At 41.3% G+C, this 24,543-nt stretch overlaps 1 protein-coding gene across 1 annotated transcript; it reads left to right on the forward strand.

The window, feature by feature from the left end:
* Positions 1 to 393: 393 nt before the first annotated feature.
* On the forward strand, positions 394 to 23,846 carry OC90 (otoconin 90; the record flags this gene model as incomplete). The annotated part of the gene is made up of 15 exons (XM_084219593.1): positions 394 to 501; positions 2,474 to 2,498; positions 7,327 to 7,392; positions 7,604 to 7,663; positions 7,928 to 8,102; positions 10,675 to 10,787; positions 12,193 to 12,321; positions 13,812 to 13,853; positions 14,210 to 14,266; positions 17,272 to 17,322; positions 19,531 to 19,680; positions 20,038 to 20,127; positions 21,735 to 21,909; positions 22,907 to 23,013; positions 23,473 to 23,846. The coding sequence occupies 15 exons, from the start codon at positions 394 to 396 to the stop codon at positions 23,844 to 23,846; spliced, it is 1,722 nt and encodes a 573-aa protein (XP_084075719.1).
* Positions 23,847 to 24,543: the final 697 nt, after the last annotated feature.

The following is a 24,543-nucleotide window of genomic DNA, read 5'->3' on the forward strand; positions in this document are numbered from 1 at the left end:
TATGCAAGTCTGGTGAACTAAAAACCAGTTTTAAAAAAATGAAAGAATAACCAAATCAATTGCGTGTCCCATATTTTTCTATGCTGCAGCAACATTATGCTACCATCCACCCAGAGTACGTCATCAAGCCATTAATACTCTTTTTAAATAAGAAGTTTTTTGCACTATAGCTGCTGCACATTGATGTTTCACTGGAGAAAGATGTTCAAAGGTAAAGCCAAGGAGGAAAGTGGGAATGCTGACCCCAGGGAGAGGTGGGATGCAGTCGTTCTCTTCCAAAATACATTTCACTGTTGTGCTCAATAGTGTGAGAAAAGAACTTCAGAGCAGGATAGATTGGAGTGGTACCAATTTCAGCAGATATTGAAAGTTAGGCCAATGGAATAAACAGGAATGCCGATACAGCGAGCATGTGCTGGGAATACGACGTGCTGCTATCCAGAAGGAGCTCAACAGGCTGAAGAAATGGGCCAACAAGAAATTAATGAAGTTCAAGAAGAGGTGCTGTGACACGCCCATGGCACTGCCATGCTGTGGCAGGTCTCACCTTGTTGCAGCAGCCCTTAGTCTGTGCCCATTGCCTCTTGCTGTGTCACTGAGCACCGCTGGACAGAGACTGGCTCTGTCCCCTTTGCACCCTCCCGTTGGGTGTTTACTGAATTGATGAGGTCCCCCCGAGACTCCTCCAGTGAAGAGTGCCAGCTCTCTTGTCCCCTCCTCATGAGAGATGTTCTAGTCCCTTCATCACCCCTGTGCCCCTTCTCCAAACTGTCCCAAGTTTTCCATGTCTGTCCTAGACTGGGAAGTCCAGAACTGGACACAGCCCTGCAGGTGTGGCCTCACCAGCGCAGAGTAGTGGGGCAGGACGCCCTTCTTCAACCTGCAGGCAGCACTTTGCCCAATGCGGGGCATGCTGAGCATTCTCTACTGCAAGGGCACACCTCTCACTCCTGTTCAACCCTGTGTCCAGCAGGACCCCAGGTCCTTTTCTAACAAGCTGCTTCCCAGATAGGTGGCCACCAGCACATATTTGCGGAGGAACAGTAATGAGACATCACGCCATGATCAATATGATCAAGTGAAGCTGATTTATTACAAAAAGCAAGCCATTTTTATACTGTTCTCTATTGTTCACGACTCAAGCTAATACATGATTGGTTAAATCCTTTTTACGCACGCATTTTAATATTTTAGTTAATTTTAGTTAGTCTTCCTTCTTCATGCATCTGGCTGTGGTTTTCTTGTCTGCCTTTGCATCCTGAACTGTCTGCTTTTGAGCGTGTTCTTCTCCTTTCGTGTCCTTCAAGGGCATGGTGACCTTACTCAGTTTCCATGTAGGCTGGATTGTGCATATGCTGTATATGTCCATTGTCCTGCAAAAAACTCTCAACACATATTGGCATATGAGGCTGCACCTCTCCAGGTGCAGGACTTGGCACTTCTTGTTGAACTTCATGGAGTTCCTGTTGAGGTCCTTCTGGATGGCAGCGTGACCCTTTGAAATCCCAGTAACTCATCCCAGTTCAGTGTCACCTGCCAGTCCTCTGAGGGTCCATTCTGCCCCATCACCCAGGTCATTCATTCATGGAGATGCTAAGCAGGGCTGGATCCAGCACTGGCTGCTGGAATGCATCACCAGGCACTGGCTTCCAAACAGACTTTGTGCCACTGGCCACCACCCTTGGGGCCCCACCAGTCCATTTTCAACCATGTCCCCAGGCACATCCAGCTCAGATATCAACAGCTTCTCCATGAAGATCTTACAGGTGACCGTGAAAGCCTTCCTGGAAACCTTGTAGGTCACAGAGTCAAGGGGCCTTTTGCTCATGTAAGTATTTTTACAATTCCCAATTGTCAGACTTCTCACTTCTCCATGCTGCAATTCAGGGGACAGTTTGTCTCTGGTGATGGACTCTTCAAAGGGTAGCTGTGTCTGGCTCTGGCAGAAAGCACACCTTCCTGATGAAAGGCAGCCTGCCCAAAGCTCACTGAACCAACCTTCTCCTGCATTTCACTCTGCCTTGGATCAGAGCCACCATGGATAGATTAAAGAAGACTTCCCAACCCTGAGGAATGCCAGTGTTTAAAGCTGTGTAAACTCTCACTCATCTTTCATCACCAAACACTACCTCTTGCTAAGCCATTAAAGCCCCATTCACATGCCCAAGAGATTTTGGGAGTGATTAATAACAATGGGATGACTGTTATTTAATTACAGCCAAGAGTATTAGGGAGTTATTATATGGAGAAGGCACCTGCAGAACAGACTTCTCAGTATAGATCCTTTACATGGCTGGAGCCATATTACAGATACACTGGGCATAAAGACTCCAAGGAATCTCATGGAAGAATTAATTAATAAATGTTGAAGTCGGTTTGATAAAGGAAGGGATCACATGGGTGAGGTCTATATCCAAGTGGGTATAAATAAGTTAGTACTGGCTTTGCTGATGTTCATTTGTCCTCCATCCAGCTGCTTTGGGATAATATCCCTCAAGGTAAGTTTTTCTGGATGTTCTCTATAATAAGGGAAGCAAGAAGAAAACAATGTAGAATAAGCTATTTGTGAGTTAGGAGTAATAGACAAAAAATATAGGCAAGAGATTTGGGAAAATAGACTATAAATATTTAGAGCTGTTAGATTTATAATCTCACTTCCTGATAAAATATTACAAGATTTTCTAATAGAAATTAATTCCAAATTTGAGTTCAAAAAAGCAGATAATAATTAGCAGGTATGTACATGTGCGTGTTCATTTTTTTGGCTGTAAAAAGCCCTATGCCTGACTTACTTGTTCTAAATTTAAAGTAATTTGTGACTGTAGTTAAAAACCAATCTATCATTTGCCATTTAATGAATACTAGTGCAACACATTTAGACAAATTTTTTACACACATTTCTTGAAGATCTCCAAATAACAGCATATTTCTCATTAGGAAAAATTAGGATATATTAGATAAGTCTCAAGACAGATTAGAATAAATGTTTGACTACAAATTTTTGTGATATAAAACAAATATAATGGATTGTGGATAAACTGCATTCCATAGATGTAACATTAGAATAACTTAATTTACACAGTGTTTCACAATATCTTCATTTAAACATAAGAATGGTTTGAACATTGTATGAGACAAAGGAAGATGTGAGAACTGTTTGCAAAACAAAAGAAACTGCATGTGCACCATTTTATTGCTACATGGCAGCTTCATAGTCTGTTGACTCAAAGCAATACCAAAATAAATATTGTTAGTCAGACTTTGAGACAACATTTGTAAAATAAGGATATATAAGGCTCATCATTCCTGTAATATTTATATATGAATATTTATATATAGCATAGTAATATTTACTATGATAAGGGTAAAAACTGAATTTTATCAAGCAGAAATATATCCAGGCTACAAAAGAATGATTTCCCAAGATGGTGTCTTCCCAATCTCAGATTGAAGAAATAACATTCTGTCTAATATTTTACTTGACTCACCAGGCACACCAGTCTGCTGTGTGACTTTTTTCTTGTCTTTGGATTAAACAAAAAATGATTGTAATTCTTCTGGTGTCTATGTCCATGGTGGTGTACAGTGGTAAGTGGCAATGTATTTTTATGATTATTTGACATTATGTCAAAATACTATTTTAAGTATGAGCATTTGGAAACAGTCCCTTAGAAACACACCTTCTCTCTGCTCAAATTTTGGTGCTCCACTCCCAAATACACTTGAAGACGTTTCTTTATGAAGTACTCATAAAATATTTTTCTTAGTACTTGTAGTGAAGCAACAAAATATGTAGTGGGGTTAAAAATACAACCAAAAAATTACAACTTCTTTTTGCTAGCACTTTGTAATTATTTAAGCCATTAAGACTCCAAATTTATAAGTTTCATATAAAGAGATTCTACTCATTAAATACGTTTGTAATGTCTTAATTCTCCAAACTGTTCAGTACATCCTGAAATAGAACCCATGTCCACCTAAAGCTCCTCTTTTGAATTTTAGTATGAATAGCTTTTTCTTCATTTAACTCTTTAGATTTTATTGTCATGAGTGGATGAACTTCTCCGAGTCAGGGATGGGCAAACATCTCAAATTTCTGCAGTCTCTGCAGAAATGTGTAGGAATGTCAGTAAGAGTTATGATGTGCAAGTGAAGAGAAGGACTCTTAGAAGGTCTATCACCATTTCTGGTCAATCCATGGAGATATTTCTAAAGGGAAGAGAAAACTCAGGATCCCAGCATAGAAAAATTCTGCACTGAGCTTCATCAGCTTCACCAGTTGCTTCTCCTCTGAGGGTTTGCTTGCACTGCAGTTCAGAAATGAAACAGGTCTAACACAAAACATACAGGCTAAAATTATAAAGCTGAACCTTAAGACTCCTACCATATAGAGAGAAATCAGAGAGAATATTCACATTTCCCACTGCAGTGACAGCAAAAGCCCAAATACCTGCACTATCTATTTATTTTAAATATATATATTTTTATATTGATGTTGTACTCAAAAATATCTGGACATTTATACATTTTTCTGACAAAACATGTGAAAAAAAAAAATCCCCCAAACCTTAAAAGGCTGTGCAACAGTGTTTAAATTCTTCCCCCTTGCTAAATACATTCAGAACATGAATATTTAAAATGTTACCCTGTTTAGGTTTGGGGAGGATTATTGATTTATATTTCTGTGGGATTTATTCCACTGATCTCTGCTTTGAGACTAAAGCAAACACCTGTGCATGAAATAGCATCTTTGAGAGGAATTAATGTGATTTACCTTGAATAAATCTAATGGCTTGGGTTTGCTGCACCCTAACTTTTTCTGGCATAGTCGAAGTTTTTGCTTCCCAAGGATTTTAAGGAATTCATCCATGCCCTGTATTAGGACATTTTAGTGAGTCATAGCTGAAAAAGACAACTGGAGGTGCAGTGATGTTTTTTGATGGGCTTGTTTAATACAACATTTCAGAAAATTGTTGTCAGGTAGGAAAATCACAGATGCAGTGCAGACACAATTTTATATGTAACATAACATTAAAAGAAATTTTATAGATGAGGGGTGCAAAGGGAAAGCCCAAGCGCTGGTGTATCATACAGGACTCTCCTCAAAATGTACTGAATTTTTTAACAGGTTTTGGAGAGAGGTGAGACAAGTTGGCATACCCAGGATCTTCTGAGATCTAAAGGATTGATTTTTGTAGTGAAATCTTTCACCACCTCTACAGTGAATTACATAGGACAGTATTTCCAAATACATGATACCAAAAGAGGAAAAGACAATAATTACTCCAGAAAGTATTTTCTCCTTCTTCCTCCCACCCCCAATTTAAACAAAAGTAAGCAATCTTGTTAACAAACATTGGTTCATTGATCTTGACTTGGTGACAATTAAAAAAGTTTTTGTTTGTAATTATAGGATTAGAAGAGCCAATGATTTACCAAACTGCTGAGCAGACATTCCTCTCCAGGGGAACTTCAAACATTTATGTGTTAATTGGGTGTACACAGTTCAGTTTGCTCAGAACAACTAATTGCAAGTGAAAGACAGTGGAGCAATGACAGCTTCCAGTATCCCTGGAATATCCCTGGGTTTTGTCAATTTTCTCCTCTGACACATTTCAACTCTATGGGATTTTCATGTTTTCCAAATGTTTTGCTGAAAGGACCAAATGATTAATGGCTCTTCTTGAACACTTAGTTTGAGCTGTGGGGTTATTCAGTGTGTCAAACCTGCTTCCAGTTGCACTTGACAGAACCTGGCCCAGGGGATGTTTGTCATTGCAGAGGAAATACAGGCTTTAAGCCAGAAAATAAGGGTTAGTTTTTCTTTAGCAAGCATGTGTACAAATATAGCATTCAGGGCTGGTTTTTTGCAAGGCATGCCATTATTTTGCCTGAAGCTTTCAACAGACTAGTTACAGTTCTGTGAGAAGACCAGCCTTTATTTGGGAGGCTTCTTCTGGTTCTGGTGGAAAGCAATTTGCTCCCCTTAGTCCTGCTGCAGAGAAGAACACTTTTGATGGATTACTCTTTATCTAAAAGCTTTTCATTGTGACCAAAAATTTCAGGAGAAAGAATAACACAAGAGGAAGCACCTCTTCCTGACTCACTCAATCCTATACCCATATTCTGCAACTGAACTTGAGAAATTAATTGTGGGGAGGATATGAGTATTACCATGAAAATCTTGTTCACATCACAAAACTTGTGGACATACTGAGAAAGCACTTATATATTATTAAAAAAAAAAATCCTATTTTTCTTAATGCTTTACTAAGCATAGAGTTAAGCCTCCTATCTAAAAACTCCATTACTCTGCTTTACTCTTTTACACCTATATTTATTGCAGGAAAATGTAACAGAGGAGCAAGTCAGCTCTTTCCCAGAATTTTTTTAGAGAAAAAGGACAGCATTCCTAATGCCAGTTATTCTGAGACATAAGTTATGCCATGAATTTAACACTATGGGCTTTTTTAGTTTTAAACATATAGATTCTTGAGACAGCAAATACCCTTTACTTACTACATTTTTTTTAAAAACCAAGGTTAAATAAATCCAAAGTAATACACTGTCTTCTGAAATAATGCAGAGGAAAAAAACCAGATTAAAAATGGGAAGGGAGAGAACAAATATTAGATTTTACTCTAATTCAAGATTTGGCCAACAGAAAAAGTGGAAGTGTTGAAAATATGCCAAATCTACCATGTCATCTTCAAAAGGAAGAAGAGATAATTAACTTAAAATATAGAGAGTTACAGGAAGAGAGACAACAAGGCAATAAGGCAATAGCCAAGATGGACTCAGAAAACCCAGATCACTTCAAATAACCCTGCCCCACATTATAGCACAGGGTTACAGAGTGCTTGGGACATAGGTGGGCACTAAACCAATTTTATATAACTCTACTAATTTGTCCCAGAAAGGGCTACTGTTCAGATGAGAACAGGAAGACAAGGGTTAGCTCATCCTTAGCAGCAACACTTGTGCAACAGAGACTGGGTTTTGAGCTGAAGGGGGTGTGAGTTACCAGTACACACCAGTCCACACCAGTACAATTCTGGGCTTCCCAGGTTGGGGTGGAGCTGAGCAAGTGCTTCATGTCTTTGATAAACCAACTTACCAGTGTATGAAGGTATTCAAAATGCCTGCAGTGTGTCATAATGATATATATGTTGCTGGTTAATTGTGATCTTTTGGGGGTTTTTTGGTTTTGTTTTGGTTTGGTTTTTTGTTTTGTTTTGTTGATGTTGTTTGGGTTTTTTGTTTGTTTTTTGGTTTGGTTTTTTTACATTTAAACCTTTTTCTTCTCAAATTTATTTGCTGAGGTAGGTGGCCAAGAACTGGAGCCACCAGCATTCCTGCCAGAGCTGCTTAACACACCTGAAAGAATCTTAAGTAAGAAAGGTTTAAGCTTTACTTTCTGCAATATTGCATGGCAGTGGGAATCCTTGTACCCCAGAAGCATCACAGGGAAGTGTGAGCAAATAGCTAGGGACTCATCTCAAAATGGTTTAACAACTGAAGTGAGACTAGGGGAAGTCTGGTAGGGGACAAAAAGAACTTTTTTAAAAATAAGCATTGTTTGTTTGTTTATTTTTTCATTTAGACAATGCCACACTCTTCAATGGAGTCTTTCAAAACGTGGAAAGCGTTGCATTATTTTTTGGTATGTACCTGTTCCAGTTGTGCTTTAGCTCTGAATAGAAATCCTGTGGGGTTTGCTTTTATATATTTACTAAGTTGAAACAGGGATTTTTTGTGGATGCAGGTCTCCCCAAAGACCACTGTAACACTAAGCACTGCTGAGTGCCAAGCACTGCCCAAAGTCACTCCTTGTCTGGGCGCAGTGCTCCTGCAAACATCACCCGTGTGTCACCCAGACCTGCCTCACCTCCACTTACCAGGTGTTTTGTGGCTGTTCTCCTTCCAGACTGCCTGGGTTCTCACTTCACCTGGTTACAGGCCATCTTCACCAACTTCCCTGCCCTTCTCAACTTTGTGAACAAAATGAAGTGTGTCTCTGGGTTTTGCCCCAGGGATTTCGAGGACTATGGTTGCTCTTGCCGGTTTGAGATGGAAGGGCTCCCCGTGGATGAAGCTGATGAGTAAGTCATAACCATGAGAGGTCCTTTTCTGCCCTGACTGGCAAGAAATGCCCTCTTGCCCTGATTACCCAAAGCATAACACCTGTGTAAATTATTTAAAAACAGTAATAAAAAGATAGATTTATTTGGGGGTAAGTAAGACCCACATCATCTGGCTCCAGTGAGAGAAAATGTAGTCTCAGGCCGGGACAATCAAATTGTTGTTTAATTATATCAGCAGGAGATGTGAAAGGAAATTCAAAGAGAATCAAGATACATCCATGTCTGTGAAGAAAATGGGTTTTCCAACAATGTAATGTATTAATTCCCTGAGTGAAGACAGCAACGGCTCAGAAAGGGCTAAGCCTATAGATAGGTGGAAATTAATCCATCCACTCTGCAGCATGGGATGGCTGGGAAAATGGAGATCTAACCCTGCCACTGGAAACAAGCCATGGAACTTCTCTGTGAAAGGTTTTCTGAACAATTGTGATGACATCCTGAAATGGGAGCCTGAGTCAGTTCAATGGATTGATACCCAAGAGCTGAGCACCTGGGCTCTTGCTTCACTCAGCTTCATTTTAGTGCAGAGCAGCACAAACCCAGAGACTGCAGAAACATCCATCAGCAGGTTTGTCCTGAGAATCAACCACACAGCCAGTTTGTATTTACAAATTGTTTTGCAGTCCTGGGGTGAGGTTTCCCTATCAGCACAGAATTCCTACTGCCATGTGCAGCAAACAGAGACTGATTATTGCTTTGCCACTGACAGAGATGTGCTCTTGCTTCAAGGGAGCCTCTAAACTAGCAGCTTACCTCTCTCTCCCAGAGACAGTTCCCACAGTGTTGCAATTTTTTTTCACTGATTTTATTTCTTAGAAAATAGTTTTTCAAATCTTGGGGCTTGCCTGTGCCATTTCTATTCCACAGAAAAGGACTCAATGCCTCACAGCAGGTTTTTTAGGCATGGGAAAGTACTAGTGCCTTTAAGAGCAACCTTTTCCCATTTCCCAGAGTATCTCATTGTCATATCTAAATTAGGAGCCTCCACAGACTTTGTGAAAGAGAAGCAGGCCCAGAAGACAATCCATGTCTTGCAATGACAGGGAAATAATCCTTTCCCTGCTTGCAAAGGGAAACTAAGTGAATTTTTGGATTAACTGTTGCAGTAAATGTTGATGTAATTGTGAACCTCTAAACAAACAAGTGCAGAGAGTTTGTGTTAGATTTATTATGCAGTTAGAGGAGCTTTTAGATGCTAGACCTCAGGTGGAGTCAGAGGAGTGTTGAGACATCACCAGTTAGGTGTTCAAAACCCCGTTCCTGATGGAGCTCACAGATTTTAGCATCACCTCTGGAACAAGGCACAGTAGAATTTGTGGTGCAGAGTAGCCATTAAGCCTTTCTGCTGAATGTTACTTGCCCTCACTTTTTTTAGATACATTCCTTGGACTCCTCTGGTTGTGAAGGCAAATAAAATATTGTGATAATTATTTATTAATACAGACAGTGATTTAATATTAATTTCTTCCTAAACAGAGGAGGTGAAAAAGTGAAGGTGCACGTGTAGCATGTGTAGAAGGGCTCTGTAGAAGGGAGCCTGGCAAGGAGGAGGTGTCAGCCTTCCTGGCAGTAGATGCTGGGTTTGGATGTTCATGTCGTCCTTGCCTTCAGCATTGTCCAGGACAAATGCAACTCAAAACCAGAACTGTTTTGAGTCCATTTCTCTGAAATGAGGGTATTTCAATCTGAATCTAACAGCTATACTGTTTAATCTATGTAGCAATTTTACCTGGGGTAAATGATGACTGTTTTACTTGGAGTTTCATTTACAGCCGATGTCAGTACACGGAGATGTTGTGGAGATTATTTATCTGTACAAAGAGCTGAAGAGAGGAGAAGATTGAAGAAGAGCTTGTTTGTTTAGTCGACTTTTTATTCATACTCAAAGCTGAAGTGGTCCCATAGGCAATTTGAGTTTGACAGGACAGCAGGGATGCAGGAAAACATAAGGTTTCTGACTGCCTGTGATGTATAGTGGCAGGAGAAAATTGGTTTGCGCCAGTGTGAGAAAAATATTTCATGGCCCTTTGCCATGGCTAAATGGTGCATTTCAATTGTGATTGTTGCATAGAAGTACGAGAAATAGAGGATAAAACTGTGTGTATTTATATAGTCCCAATGAGACAAAGGAATTCACATTGCAGAGCCATTAACCCTCCATGAGTGTCAGGTTCAGGTTACTTCTCCAAATCTGCAGTGAGGAAAGTTGGGACAGGACAGCCGAAGATCTCTAGGGCTGACCTGTGAGGCTTTACTAGTCAGTGAGCTGACAGTGCTGAGGGGAAGTATTTGTTCACTGGTAGTGGGTTTCTTACATGAAGTGCCTGTAAAGTCCTTGCAAGCACCCAGGAACAACAGCAGGACAGAAATGTTTGGTCACCCACAGAAGGCAGACCTGCTCCCACCACAGAGTTTTGCATGCAGCCATGATTATCCTGCCACTCTGACTCAGGGAAAGGCAGCACTTGGCATTTCTTTTGTCTGGGGATCAAACTGGATGGTTTTACCTCTCTGTTATTTCCTATTTAAGATGCTGCTTTCAGCACCGCAGATGCTACGAGGAAGCGCTGGAGATGGAGTGCACGTGGGACCCATCAAAGATTTCTGCAGATGTCAGCTGCTCTACTAAAAACCTGACCTGTGGTGAGATTGACCTGTCAAAAGAGCTTTACACCGGAGCCTCACCAGTAGTTCATTCCGTCTGCTTACCAGGAGTCATAGACAAATTAATCACTGCACTTCCCAGAGCTCCTCCAACAAACAGCCTCTTCCTGGGCTTTCCCTTACTTTGCAAGACCCCTAAGCATTGCTGGAGATGACTCCACACCAGAAATGCAGCAGATGCTAAGGAGAGACCTGAAAAACAATCTTCTTCTGAGGCATTAAGGCCTGATTTTTCTGCACTTTGAGGGATCAAATTCTTTGTTCAGAGGGTCACACACACTCCTCAGCAACAGCACTATCACCAGTGAGGGCAGAGATTGTGTGTTACAACAGGAGCTATTCCATACAATGCTGGTACAGGCCTGACAAGAGTGGGGTTCTTAATTGCCTAAGATGTAATATAATTTTTCATCAAGTTTTGGCTCTCAAAAAAGACCATATGCTAGAACATAGTTTGAGGATACCAGCAAAGAGGAGCAAAATTTCCAAACTAATACCCTTATGCCCTATTTAAGTAACAATCTGATCCAATTTCCATTTCTTGTTTCAAATTAAAACCATTTTTGTTATTTAGGCCAATCTCTAATTGTCCAAGTACATTTAAGCACTAATAATGCTTTTTAAGCCCTTTCTATATAGTCCCCATCACAAATACAAAATAGAAGCGTGACAGCTATAAAAAGTCAATGTTTTTTTAAACTCTGAAAAGCAGGAAATTTTGAAGAGGAAAAATAGTATTTAATGGGGAACTGTTTCATGTCCTTTGTGTTAGGAAGAAATTTTTAACTTTGAGAGCAGTGAGGCACTGGCACAAGTTGCCCAGAGAAGTTGTGGATGCCTCATCCCTGGAAGTGTTCAAGGCCAGGTTGGATGGGACTTTGAGCAACCTGTGCTAGTGGAAGGTGTCCCTGCCCATGGCAGGGGGTGGAATGACATGAGGTTTAACATGTCTTTAAATCCAAGCTGTTCTAAGGTTCTCTGATTCTTTATAAGGAGCAAATCACACATCCATGAAAGGCTTGAATTGTGGATTGTGACTTCTTGGAGTTAGGAGGAATATTTTAATGAAGTCTGTGAAATGTGAAATGCAGCATCAGCTGCATTAAGTTTTCCATGGAAAAATAGAGCATTGCTCTGTAGTCCTCAATACTCTGCAGACACAACCAAAGGGGCAATAATTTATTTGCAGCCACGCCAGGCTGCATCAGCTGGTGTTTAAAACAAGAATTGGAATATGAAACTTGTCCATGTTTTGCATGGAGAAGCACAGCATAAATAGGTTTGGACAAGCAAAATACAGACACAAACCTTACAGGGAGGAAAAAGCAGAAGGTGGAAAGAATTTTTCAATGGTGCCTTGTTTGGATTTCTGTTTTATTTCCAGAGTCTGTGGATCCCTGTGAACAGTTCCTCTGCACCTGTGACAAAGATGCCATTGAATGCTTTGTGAATGCACAGATCAACTCCTCCCTGAATGGGCTGGATGTCTCCTCCTGCCCATCTCCAGTTACAGGTAATAACAGGGATCTGACCGAGTGCCCCCTCCTGCCGGATTTTCTGCTGGCACCAAATGTGACCCAACGAGAATGAAGCAGGAGCTGGGTGCTTTCCTTCCATAGATCTGGTCTCTGTTTCACATCTCCTTCCATTTACTGCTACTTGGGTGAATACCAGGAGAGAAGGTGGTGGCAGACAGATTGCTGTCCTGGAGCAGGGCCAGGAGAGGCCTCTGAGATGGGGAAGGGGCTGGAGCCCATGAGGAAAGCGGAGAAGGCTTGGGGGGATCTTTTTGCAGTTCTCAGTACCGAGTGGGGTGTGGAGAGAAGATGCAGCCAGACCTTCCTGGAGGTGCACAGGATGCAAAGAACACTACTGCAACAGGGAAATTCCAGTTAGATGTGAAGAAATTTTTTTCTTCAGGGAGCTTCTGCCATCTGAAATGAATGAGTGATACTTGTGATGATATCACTAGCAGGAAATGCTGAAAATATTGCTAACCCAAATCTTCCCTTAAACCATTCAAAAACTGACTGGAAAAGCAAAACCAGGCTTAGTCTGTTCAGTTACTTGGTTTCCATTCTGGAAGGAAAAAGCCCTTCTAAGGATGAAGGGGAGGTTTATCCCCATGGTCACACAGTGGTGTGTGCTCTGTAGCTGAAATTACAGCCCTGTAAGACCAAATGCCTGCCCTATGGGAGCAGGCCTGGATTAAAAACTTCATTCATATGGATTGCAATCACAGCATGGCAGGGGCAGGAGCTCTGGGTCTCCAAGCTGAGGGACATGTGAAAAGGCAGCATTAGCTTTTCTAATACTTTGGGTCACAGTCACAGCCTCCAGTACAAAGGACAGACAGACACACACACCTGAATCACACCCTGGATGTGTGTGTACCCTCCTGAATGCATCAAGGGAGAAGAAAATGCTCCAGGAAGGTTTGCATCAAAGCCATCTTTTTGTCCTTTTTTAGGACAACAATCTTCTACTGGGATCAGATATCCCTGATATACAGTATGGTAGATCCAACACACCAAAAGTAAAGGGGAAATTGTCCAGTGCTAACAGGAAAATCATGCTGATTTTATCACTGCTGATAAAGACAGATTCCACTTTAGTTCACTGGATGTCTCTGCCAATTTTAAACTATATTATATTTCTTGATTATATTTCTTGATGCGGATTATATTTCTTGATGAGGAGGAAAAAAAAACAACTTTGAATGAAACATTTTCACTTAATGTTCACTCATGTTATAATCCTTCTGTGTAGCTATTCTGTCCAGTTCTGACTTTGGGGAAAAAAACCAACCCTATCTGATGAATCCATAGGCAAAGGATTTTGGTAGGTTCTTTATTACAGAGAGAAAAAAAAAGAGTGAAATGGGCATGTATTTGACTAAATCTTTAATAGGAATACATTCAAGGTACTCCTGATTTGTGCTCTTCAGATCAAACAGTGAAAAAATCCCCTTCTCACACTTTATGAGAGACTTTTCTCTTTCAGAAACAACCAGCAAGAGAGAGCTGACAACACGACACATGGAGGGTAGGTCACCCCTGTAATACTTTGTCTGGAATGTATTAAATTGAGACCAGCTTATACTCAGAAAAATAAGCTGAAGAAATGGGAATTTAAAGAATGCTGACTGCCAGCCAATTCCTCTTGTTGAGGCTGAAACTCTTTGGGATTATTTTTTATTATTATACTGCATGTAGCTCAATAGAATTTAGTATCAGCAGGGTATAAATACTAGAGCAATATTTTAATACTGCTGCTGTAATCATAATAATATTTAGAAATAAGTTCCTTTTTGATGACTCTGATCATGTTATTCCAGGATACAGTCTAAGGAGCACCCTAAGCCATGAGCTTCTGGAATAAAAAAAATTTTCTTTTTGCAGCATTGGTTCATCAAGGGACTGATGGAACACGGGCTGTGACCGCCTCTGTGGAAGAAGGTTTGCAACTTAGTGTGAAAAATGCCCTCCTTGCAGCTCCCAAAAGCTGAGAGAATACAAGATATTTACCTTCTTCCTGCCTTTCTAAAAGGACTGATGTAAAACTAGATGTAATGTTTTGGTGATGGAGTTCAAGATTGAATGGGAAGGTGCAACTTTTCCATTTGTGCATGTAATGTGTTTAACCAGTGTTTACAGTGAGTTTCCCAAGAGCTGAGAATGAACGCTCTAGAACAAAACCTGTTTTCATCAAAACAGCCTTTTTTCCCTGGGAACACAGGCTGGAGCAGGTGAGCTGCTTGGGAGAGATGCCCTCTGTGGGTGCCAGCTACTGGACCCACAGCCAATTGCATCTTCTTGTCTTTAAAAGATATTGAATTAATTAAGGTCAAGCAGTAGCATGAGGAAATTCTGAGCATGGTTTGTGCCAATGAGCCCCCAGTTTTTAGTTTATTTACTTGTAATGAAGCGATCCAGGCTTAAAGCTCCTCACTCTGGAGCCTCCTTGGTGGGTCTCTAAACTACAAGGCCGAGTGGTTGTCATGGAACTCTTCCTTTTTTTCTGCTACAATCAAAGGTTGTCTCATAAGGAGTGGGTACGTGCAAAACCTTGCTGCTGCAGTGAGAATCTGTTCTCTTGCCTGCATGGTGAGCACAGCCACGTGAGAGGCCAGGGACAGAAGTACCCAACGCCCTTGGTAGCTCTGGGAGGAGACACCTTGTAAGAGAGGGCCAAGATACGAAGTAGAGAGGGAGACCAGTCTTGGACTCTTACCCAGTTTAGCTGCTGCACTCTTGTTTGTGGCTCCATCACAAGCACAGCCACACTGCTGTACAGGGAGAAGTGGCACCAGAACTGTTTGGAAAAATGGCCTGGGGGTGCTGGTGCACAGCTGCCTCAGGAGGAGCCAGTGTGTGCCCAGGAGGCCCAGGAGGCCAATGGCACCTTGGCCTGTGCCAGCAGCAGTGTGACCAGCAGGCAGTGATGGCCCCTCAGACTCATGAGGCTGCACCCCGAGTGCTGCGCTCAGGTCTGGGCCCCCCACTTTACAAAGGACATTGAGGGGCTGCAGTGTGTCCAGAGAAGGGCAACAAGGCTCGTGAGAGGACAAGAGAACATTTCTTATGAGGAGTGGCAGAGGCAGATGGGTTTGTTTGGTCTTGAGAAAAGCTCAGGGGAACCTCACTGCTCTCTACAACCATCTGACAGGAGGGTGTGGTGAGGTGGGTGTTGGTCTCCTCTGCTGTGCCTGCAGGGAAACAATCAGAGGAAATGTCCTTAAGATGAGACAGGGGAGATTCAGATGAGTCATTAATAAGAATTTTTTCACTGTTCAGGTGCTCAGACATTGGAATGGGCAGCCCAGGGAAGTGGTGGAGTCACCATCCCTGGAGGTGTTTAAGAGGAGTCTGGACCTGGTGCTGGGCAATGTGGTTTGGTGTCTTAGGGGTTACATGGGCAGGGCTGGGCTGACAGCTGGGTTGGGTGATCTGAAGGTCTTTTCCTGTCTTGATTCTTCCATGATTCTCTATTCATAGACCCCAAATCTGCCAAGCACAGAAGCAACATGCACTGACATGTGCAACCAGGCTACTGCTTAACCCAGAAAATCGCAGAGTGGTTTGTGTTGGAAGGGCCCTGAAAGATCATCTCATTCCAAATCCCCTGCTGTGGGCAGGGATACTTTCCACTAGACCAGCTTGCACAGGGAGAGGTGGAAAGCTGGATTTTTTTGAGAACCTAAGAGCCTGATTTCAAGCTTTAGTGTGCTCCTCTGTGTGTGCCATTGCTCTAAGTGTGAATCTGGAATAACAAAAACCACATGGATTTTTTTTTGTCTTTTTAAAAAACAATGTTTCTGACATTTAAAGGTTTGTGGGTTTATTTGGTTTTTATATTTTTAAATAGCAGCACATGCACAAGTGTAGGTACCTGAAAAGGCTTTATGCTGAATGTAAGTGCTGCCTGTTCCTTCATAGCTCTCCTGTATTATCAAGGTAGGTTTTTACAATATTTTTCATTCTCACCTAGCAGCAGCTCCAGTGTTGGTTCACATTTTTCTGTCTGCTTCTGGGACACTTTGTAATAGCAAACAGAGCTCCTGAAGGAATGAGAGCACCTGCATTTGCACTTCTGAAACAATGTTTTACTTCCTGAAAAAACAACTACTCCTGCTCCCTAATGAGGCACAGTCCAGCATAAGGTTCCAACATTACCAATGTTGGAACAAAAACCCGTATTAGGAATTTTAGAAAGCTGAAAAAAATATAGATAATGTTTCTAATCAGTCTTGAAGGAAACATTTGGAGAACCGCTTACCATTTAACCAGTTGTCTTCCTGTTTAAGCCCAAAGAATCTTCAACATTGACACCTGTGGAAGCTTCATTAAACCAAAGCTAAGTATCACTGAGATACTCATTCAAAGGAGTTAACAAGTTATTGTTCACATCATAACATCCTAACAACACAGAAAGAAATGTGGAGATGATTTTTTAGATCACTTGATAGCTATTTTTATACTTTGTTAAAAGGCAGCTGACAAATGAAAATAATTTTATCAGGTAAAGGAAACAAGTTAGAGGTTAGGAAGGTATTTGGACTTATGGCTGCCCATGCATACCTGATTCTCAGTGCAGGCAAACACAAGGTGTTCACAAGGAGCCCAGCATCCTTCTGTGCGCAACACTGGGATGCCAGATCTAATCCTGTTTAGTCTATTTGTCTGTCAAATGGACTTAATACTGAATTTCTCAATTCAGCCACATTTACACTTCTTTCATAGAATCACAGAATCCTGTGTTAGTGCTATGTAATTATTTGCATGCAATGAGATTAATTTATGAGCATCACTTTGTCTACAGCCATCAATACACCACTGAGAAAAATAGGCAAATGTCTCTCCATGCTATGTCTGTATTGTCCTGTTTTCAGAAAAAGCTCTTCTCAGCAGCCTAACTGTGCTGGCAATGTGTTTCCTGAGTTTATATTTTCTATTTTCAACAGTGGTTTCTTTTGAGCCCCGTAACACAGTCTTGGCAAATTCCAAAGCCAGAGGTAAGAGTCATTAAATTTTGCTGACAAATTTGGCACTCTTGACTACAGGTGGAGATGGATTTTCGTTTATGAAGCTCTGTGGTGTCACAGTCAAAAATCTTCAGCACAGGATTTCTGGATAATATTTATTCTGCTGACTTGCACATTCTTCAGCAAAACACTTTGCTTCTCCTAATTACCATCGTTATAAATCCAGGCTGTTAGGTTAAGCTTTATAATGCTTTAAGTCAAAGTAATTTCAGAAATGCACAGCAGAAATTCAGCTGGCAGGTCACTACCATGATGCCTCTGTTTTTTGTACAGTTACCTCAAGGGACCACAGAGGCACAGCTCCTGCTCCCCTCATCCTCTCAATAAAAGGTCAGTGACCCTCAGTTTTCCTCTTTTTTTGACTGACACAGCAATTCTTCATCTAAAAGCATCACAGTTAAAACTCTGTGCGTGGTAGCAATAGGGCTGCCAGAGAATCAAATTTAGATCAGGCTCTGATAGCAGGTACACAAACAATAAAACCTGGCTGAGAAGCATTAGCTGTTCCTTGCCTCCAGCCACTCATTTGCACTCCTCATCCAAGTGTTTCTGAAAGCCTCTTCACATAAGGTTTAATGATATAATGATTGTTTCTGTAAATTACATTCACAGCATCTGCTGCCAGAAGGGTTTATTTTGATTTTGCCTCCTCCTTTATTACAGATAATTTCATGGAACTCTCTCCCAGTCTAAAACCTGTTCCAGCTTTTGCAGGTGTCTGTGCTTTGAGCACAGTAGGCACAGCTGAAAATGGAGCACCTTGGTAGATCTGGAAGTTTCCTCTGGCCCCTTTTGTGTAGAAAGGATTATCCAGGCAGGCTGAAATCCACCAGAAAAATGTCAGAGAAAACTGCATATGGAGAGTAGAAAGCAGTCATTTTTTGACTCTGATTACACTGTCTGAACAATATCCCTGTCTCCCACCCCAATGGATTCAGCACTGCTGTACTAAGCACTGGTCAAAGTCACTAAATGCTCTCCTACATTAACACAATACACAGAAAATCTGTGTATTGTGTTTTAGGTCTGCACGGCTCCCAGGAGATTATTTGTGATATCTATTCTTAGCTAAGTGTAGGACTTCCCAAACTCTGGTTTATTTTTTACATCCAGCAGGAATCACTTTCATTTCAACATTTCACTGCCAAACAAAGTGGCATAAAATGTGCACCTTGCTGAGCTATCAAAACCAGTGTGTGACTATTGATCCCTTTCTGCCACATTTCATGGGCTTTGCTGTGTTCTTAGCTGTACTTTAATTTCTTTTAATCTGTTTTCTCATCCTGTGACAGGTTATTTTCAACACATACTAAAATCAGAACATCAGAGGGACAAGCTTAATGAATTTGAGTTTAGTCCAATCAATAAATTCAGCCAAAGAATTCAAAAAGAAAGCTTTAAAAATATGAAAATACATGACCATTAGTATTTTAAAAGTATTTATTTTGTGAAATGCCACATGGTTCACACTGACATTTAGAAAAGGAAATTAAACCATTTGATAAGTGCTTTCATTTACAAATTAGTTTATATAAAAAAGGTATTAAGTACCTCCAAATCCAACAAAATATTCCTGATCAACAATAAAGTGTCAGATAATTTAAAAACAAATACCAAAATATTTTTAGGATAAAGAATCTCCTGAAAATAACTATTTTTCAACCTATTTTGCCCTCAATATTTCCTTGTGGCTACAACCCAGTAAACCCTTCAGTCACCCAGCTCTGCATCAATCAAATAATTTCCTTCTTTCACTGATGTTACTCTCAGTTTTAGAAACTTCAGGTAAACAGACACTTTTTTAACAATTTACTCAGCAAATGACATCTCACTTGCAGTTTATTTCTCAGCACAGCTGACTAAGCAGCAAACATGATTTTCAGCACCTGGCAAAACTCTTTGTCTCAGTACATAGAGAATTAAAAAAAAAAAAACCAAAACAATGAGCAGCCAAATTGGTCATAGTTAACCACAGTCATTTCTTCTGATAGGCAAGAGATGTGCATAAATGACCAGTGTGGATACTCTGCTTTGCCAATTTTCCTCTCAGATACTCCTTCTCTGTGACCATCAATTCACACTGGTTCTGCCTGAGGAAATTACTCTCACCAGCTATCTAAAATTAAAATCTTGCTGTTTTCTATTTCTTCTTCTGCTTTCTTTTTTCTGCTTATTCAGAAGAAGATGGATTTATGGAAGCTTTGGTCCCAGTGGAAGAGATAACCACCTCCCCAGCCTCATTCCCAGGAGACAGTAACACAACGCAAGTCAAAATTGTCCCCACGAACAGGAGTCCTGCAGGCACACCTGCAAGGACAAAAGGAATAGGCAAGTGAAAAATTAATTACACCTTTTCTAATTTAGAGCACTCACCTATTCCTGTTTACTGCTATCTGAGCAGCCAGCATTTTTCATGGGTATGTAGAATGAAACTATTTTATTATTTAAATCTGGAGGTTGCATACAATACAGGATGAATAGCACTGACTGCCCTGGAAAGGGCAGCTCACTGCCACCTGACCAGGAAAGCTTAACTAACCATTCATAAATAGCCCCCTACTAAGAATGAACAAATTTTAGAAGACTGCAGTTGATAATAGTCTAGAATATGCACTTTTGGACACACTCCTGAAAGAGGAGTTATTTTACTTTCACTAGTCTAATCTATGCATTTGTCTTCTCCAGAGACAAGCCCTACAAAGGGTGGCCTGAGCACAGCTTCCTCTGCCATAGCTCTGGGCCTGGGACAGTCTGTGAGAGGACCTGCAGGAAAAGGTAAATAAAGGGCTTTTTCCCCATTACATCTGATGAAATATTCAGCAATCTCTGTATTAAAAGCAGGTATGTATCACATATAAATATTATAGTTATTTTAAACCAGTTAGATAAGCATACATGTATTGGTATTTAGAAGAAGAGGAGGTGAAGACATCTGCAGAAGTTTCCATCACTTTAACCTCTTCTGACAATATGCTGTCAGTAACACTTATAAAACTACTAATTATTAGCTTGTAAGGAATTTTTTTCATTTAGTGCAGTATCTAAAATGAGCTCAGGGAATGTTTCTCCCTGCTTTTGTTTATTGGAAGTCATTTAATCACACCTTTAAGTTGCTTTGTTTTATAAGCAGCAGCAGCAATAGGAATTTTCCTGCTCTTCATTCTGACCTTTTGCCACAGTCTTGCCAGTCAGACTTCTCCTCACCATTTCTGATTCTGTTTCAATTCCTGCTCAGGGATCCCAGAGATCCTAAGACATTTCAGACCTGTCATGGCTATAAATCCACACTCATGGACTGTCCCATCCATTTTTTTAGGCTTCCCAATGGAGAGAAGCATCCCTAGAAGTGGAAAAGACCAGAAGAATCAACCCCACCTTTCACCAAACTGGAAAATACAGTTTTAAAATACCAGCTTTTAGAGAGCACAGATCAATTCCCTGAGCCTGTGGTTTATTCTGGGATTTAACATGAATGAATCAAGACCCAGGAAGGCACATGGGCAGAATTTCCTGTTGGAAACAGCAATCCAGGATTGACCCTGACAGGGGCAGGGAATCAGTCTAGAGCTGCAGAGGAGAAGATGGGATTACTTGTGGGAGAAGGGAGGATGCGGAGGGAACAGAAGCCTTCCCTCCCTCCTTCTCCTGCAATCAGCCTCCCTCCTTCTCCTGCATCAGTCTCTTACATCCTTTCCCCAGCAAAGTGCCAGAACAGGTCCCTTTGATGTCTTTTCCTGATATGGAACAATGGGTTTTTTCAAATCTTATTAATTAACTCCGATAATATGAGTTCTTCCTGAGTAGAGGGAGCCACAGAGACATTAGGATTGGGATTTGGTGTTGCCAAACCCTCAGCAGCACAATAGCCATTACAACAGATTACTCCTGCATTTGGTCTAGGGGCACTGCAGATCAAATTGGACTATATTTCAAATGAGAACAGAAAAAAAATATTGTTTCCTTCAGCAAAACATGGTCATTGCCCAGCTATCACTGTGGAAGCACAAGAGGTTAGGACTGCATTTTCCAAATCTCCTAGACAGAAACCACTAAATACTCAGCTGAGTTTGAATATTCCAAAAGAAAAATTTACCTATGAAGGATTACAAAGAACTGCTAAGTATTCCCATTGCAGTCCAATTTGACTTGTATATTCTATCTTCATAGGAATCTCTCTCCCCTTTAAACTGCCTTGCCCTTTTGCTGTCTAGCTCAGTCAGCAGTATTCTCAAGAACCATAATTCAAGGACAGAAGCAGTAATTTAGAGGTGGTAAAATGTTGTCCTTCAAAGTTTCTAGTAGCTCTGGAAACACTTCTGTCTTCACAAGAGAGCCCTCAGCAGTGAAAAAATGATGTGTCAAATAACAACTTTGCTTTGCAGTGTGTGAGCGATTGACCTTTCTGCAAGAGAGAGGACGTGGAAGAGTGGAGAGGGAGCTGCCCCAGCTTGGAGAAATGCTGTTCTGCTTAACTGAGAGATGCCCAGAGGAATTTGAGTCCTATGGCTGCTATTGTGGCCAAGAGGGAAGAGGAGATCCCATCGATGCACTGGACAGGTGTGGGCTCCTCTGTATGTGCCATTAACTGTGGGTGTTACTGTCATGCCCATGGACCAAGGAAGATCGGTACATCATTTTTCTGGGCATTGTGTAGCTATGGAGCAGTAGTCAAGTCACATTCTGAGGAAAAAAAAATCCACTTAAATACATAAAACACAAAATAATCTAATGTGACTAAACCACATTCTATTGTTGTGCCAATATTTTGAGAGGACTTCCTAACTGCAAATAAGAAAAGTGAACGATGTGGGGTGAGCAGAGCAAAAGGAGGAGTACATCAAAGGGATGAGGATAAGGGTCACTTGGCTAAGAGGTGGCTTGGAAAGTGACTTAAGAAGAGAAGAATCAACATCCACCCAAGGGCACACTGTCCTCCAGAAGGGAGCAGAGCTGGAGCAAAGTTCTGTTGGAGCTGCAGCCAAGAGCCAGCAGGGCTGACCATGAAGGGTAATGTAGAGAATTCCACAAATAAAAGCACCTCTGGGAGTGTTGCATTTACAGCTAAAAATCTCCTCCTCTGAGGAAGTTCATAACGGTTGGGGCACATCAGGTCCAAGTAGAGCACACTCCTTTTTCCTGCACTCATACACAAATAAAACAGCCCAGGCATGAAATATTGGATTAGATGATGGCATGATCTGGGTATCACGATGCAGTTTTCAGATTTCCAGCCAAGATTTGAATACTGGAAGACACTTCTCATGGCAGACTTGGCAAATTGCAATTGTGTCTTACAATTAAAACACACTTCTGTTAAACACATGACATGAAAAGAATTAGGAAGAGGAAAGTGAAAGTAGCAACAAATATAGGAAGAAAGTAGGAACAGCTTAGGTTGATTTTGTTCTTCATAGAAAAAAAAAATTCCAGGGTATGATAACTAATTTTTTTTTTCATTTTAATGGGCACTGAAAATAAAGACACACAAATAATTGTGTGTTCTGGCATTCAGGAAGACTAAGTATTTTCCATTTACTTCTACTTTTTATTTTAGATGCTGCTTCTCTCATCACTGCTGTATGGAGCAAGTTAAGAAACTTGGATGTCATGCAGAAAGAAATTTGAGATCTGAAGTTGTATGTTTTGATCACACACCAAAGTGTAAGCTTGTGTGAGAGGAAATTCTCATGTCCTCATGACAGTGTATCAACATGATAGACTGAGTGACACTATGACAGAGCTGCTAGAGCTGAGTATGGAGACAGAAATATTTAGCTTACAAAAAATTAGCAATGTTTACTATAAATTTAAACTTTTTTCCTAGTTGAGACAAAGGTTATTACACTGCTGTGTATGTGACCAGGTCAGGCTGAGAAAATTACATGCAGAAGTCAGCTATTTTTATCTTTACATCCACAAATTCAACTAAAGCCAGCAGAACCTTCCACTGCCTAGCACCTTGGTGTCAGGCTTTTGTTTAGGTAATTAATGGCGACTTTGGAGACTCAAATTCATGGCAGATTTGAAAATTTTATTTTCAAAACCTCATCTACCCGTGGCAAATTATACATGAAGTGAGTTAACAGCTTTCAAAGATGAATTGTGAAACTTCTCTTTCAGGCATTGGCTGGAGCACGTGTGAGAAGCTCCTCTGTGCCTGCGACACGGCCGCGGCCAAGTGCATGGCTTCTGCCTTCTTCAACGCGAGCCTGAAGCTGCCCCACGGGCAGGGCTGCCGGGAGGAGAAGCTTTCCTGCCCAGGAGACCCTGCTGAAAGGCCTCCAGCAGGCACCCAAACAGGCACAGGGGCTTCCAGCTCCGAGGAGAGCAGTGAGGAGGAAGGAGCCCTGCGGGGCGGATTGCGAAGAGCCAGGAGAGGGACGCGGCATCACATGGGGAACGCCAGGACTGGGGACACGAGGGCAGATAACCCTGAGGGCAGAACACCACCCACCTCCAGGGGCTTGGGAAGGGGGACAGCAGCCAGGCACTGAGTACCTGCCCTCCTCATCCTTTACACACTGCCTCACACTCTCCAGCACACAAATGACATAATCATAGACTAGGATTAGGTGTCAGGCTGTATTAACTGCTTACTGCGGGGAGGTCAGCACAATGGAGCATCTGCCTAGGTCAGATAGGACCTTAAATAATTATTGGACAGTGTTCTAAATCATTTCACTTGATTTTTCATGTAAAAACTGTTATGATAAGACTGACTTTTGTTAACTGTGCACCTGGTTCAGACTGGATCTTGCTGATGATGTCCACGTATTCCAGGTTTTTAATTAAACCAACCTGCAACTACTCCAACTCCCTCTGCATTTTTCCTTTACTGAGCTTAGCAGGAAACACCCAGAAGCAAAGCTAAAGTAATTACATGAAAGTTCCTTTGCTCATTCCTGCTATAGCTGTGTGACTCCCTTCTGAAGGCAACAGAAGGTCCAAAATGCTGGACAGATCCTTCTCTTAGGGAAGCCTCTTCCCTCCCTGGGACCCAAGTTAAGGACATGAGCAGGAAACTTCCCAGCCTGGTACAGCCCTCAGGCCGTTACTCGTTATTGCTCTTCCATATTGGGGGTGATGAAGTCACAATATGCAGTCCAAGGGTGATCAAAAGAGACTTCAGCACCTTGGAATGGCTAATCAGGAAATGTGGAGCATAGGTCATTTCTTCCCCTATCCTTGCAG

This window comes from Fringilla coelebs, assembly GCF_963513975.1.
Source record: "Fringilla coelebs genome assembly, chromosome: 1".
NCBI classification, from domain to species: domain Eukaryota; kingdom Metazoa; phylum Chordata; class Aves; order Passeriformes; family Fringillidae; genus Fringilla; species Fringilla coelebs.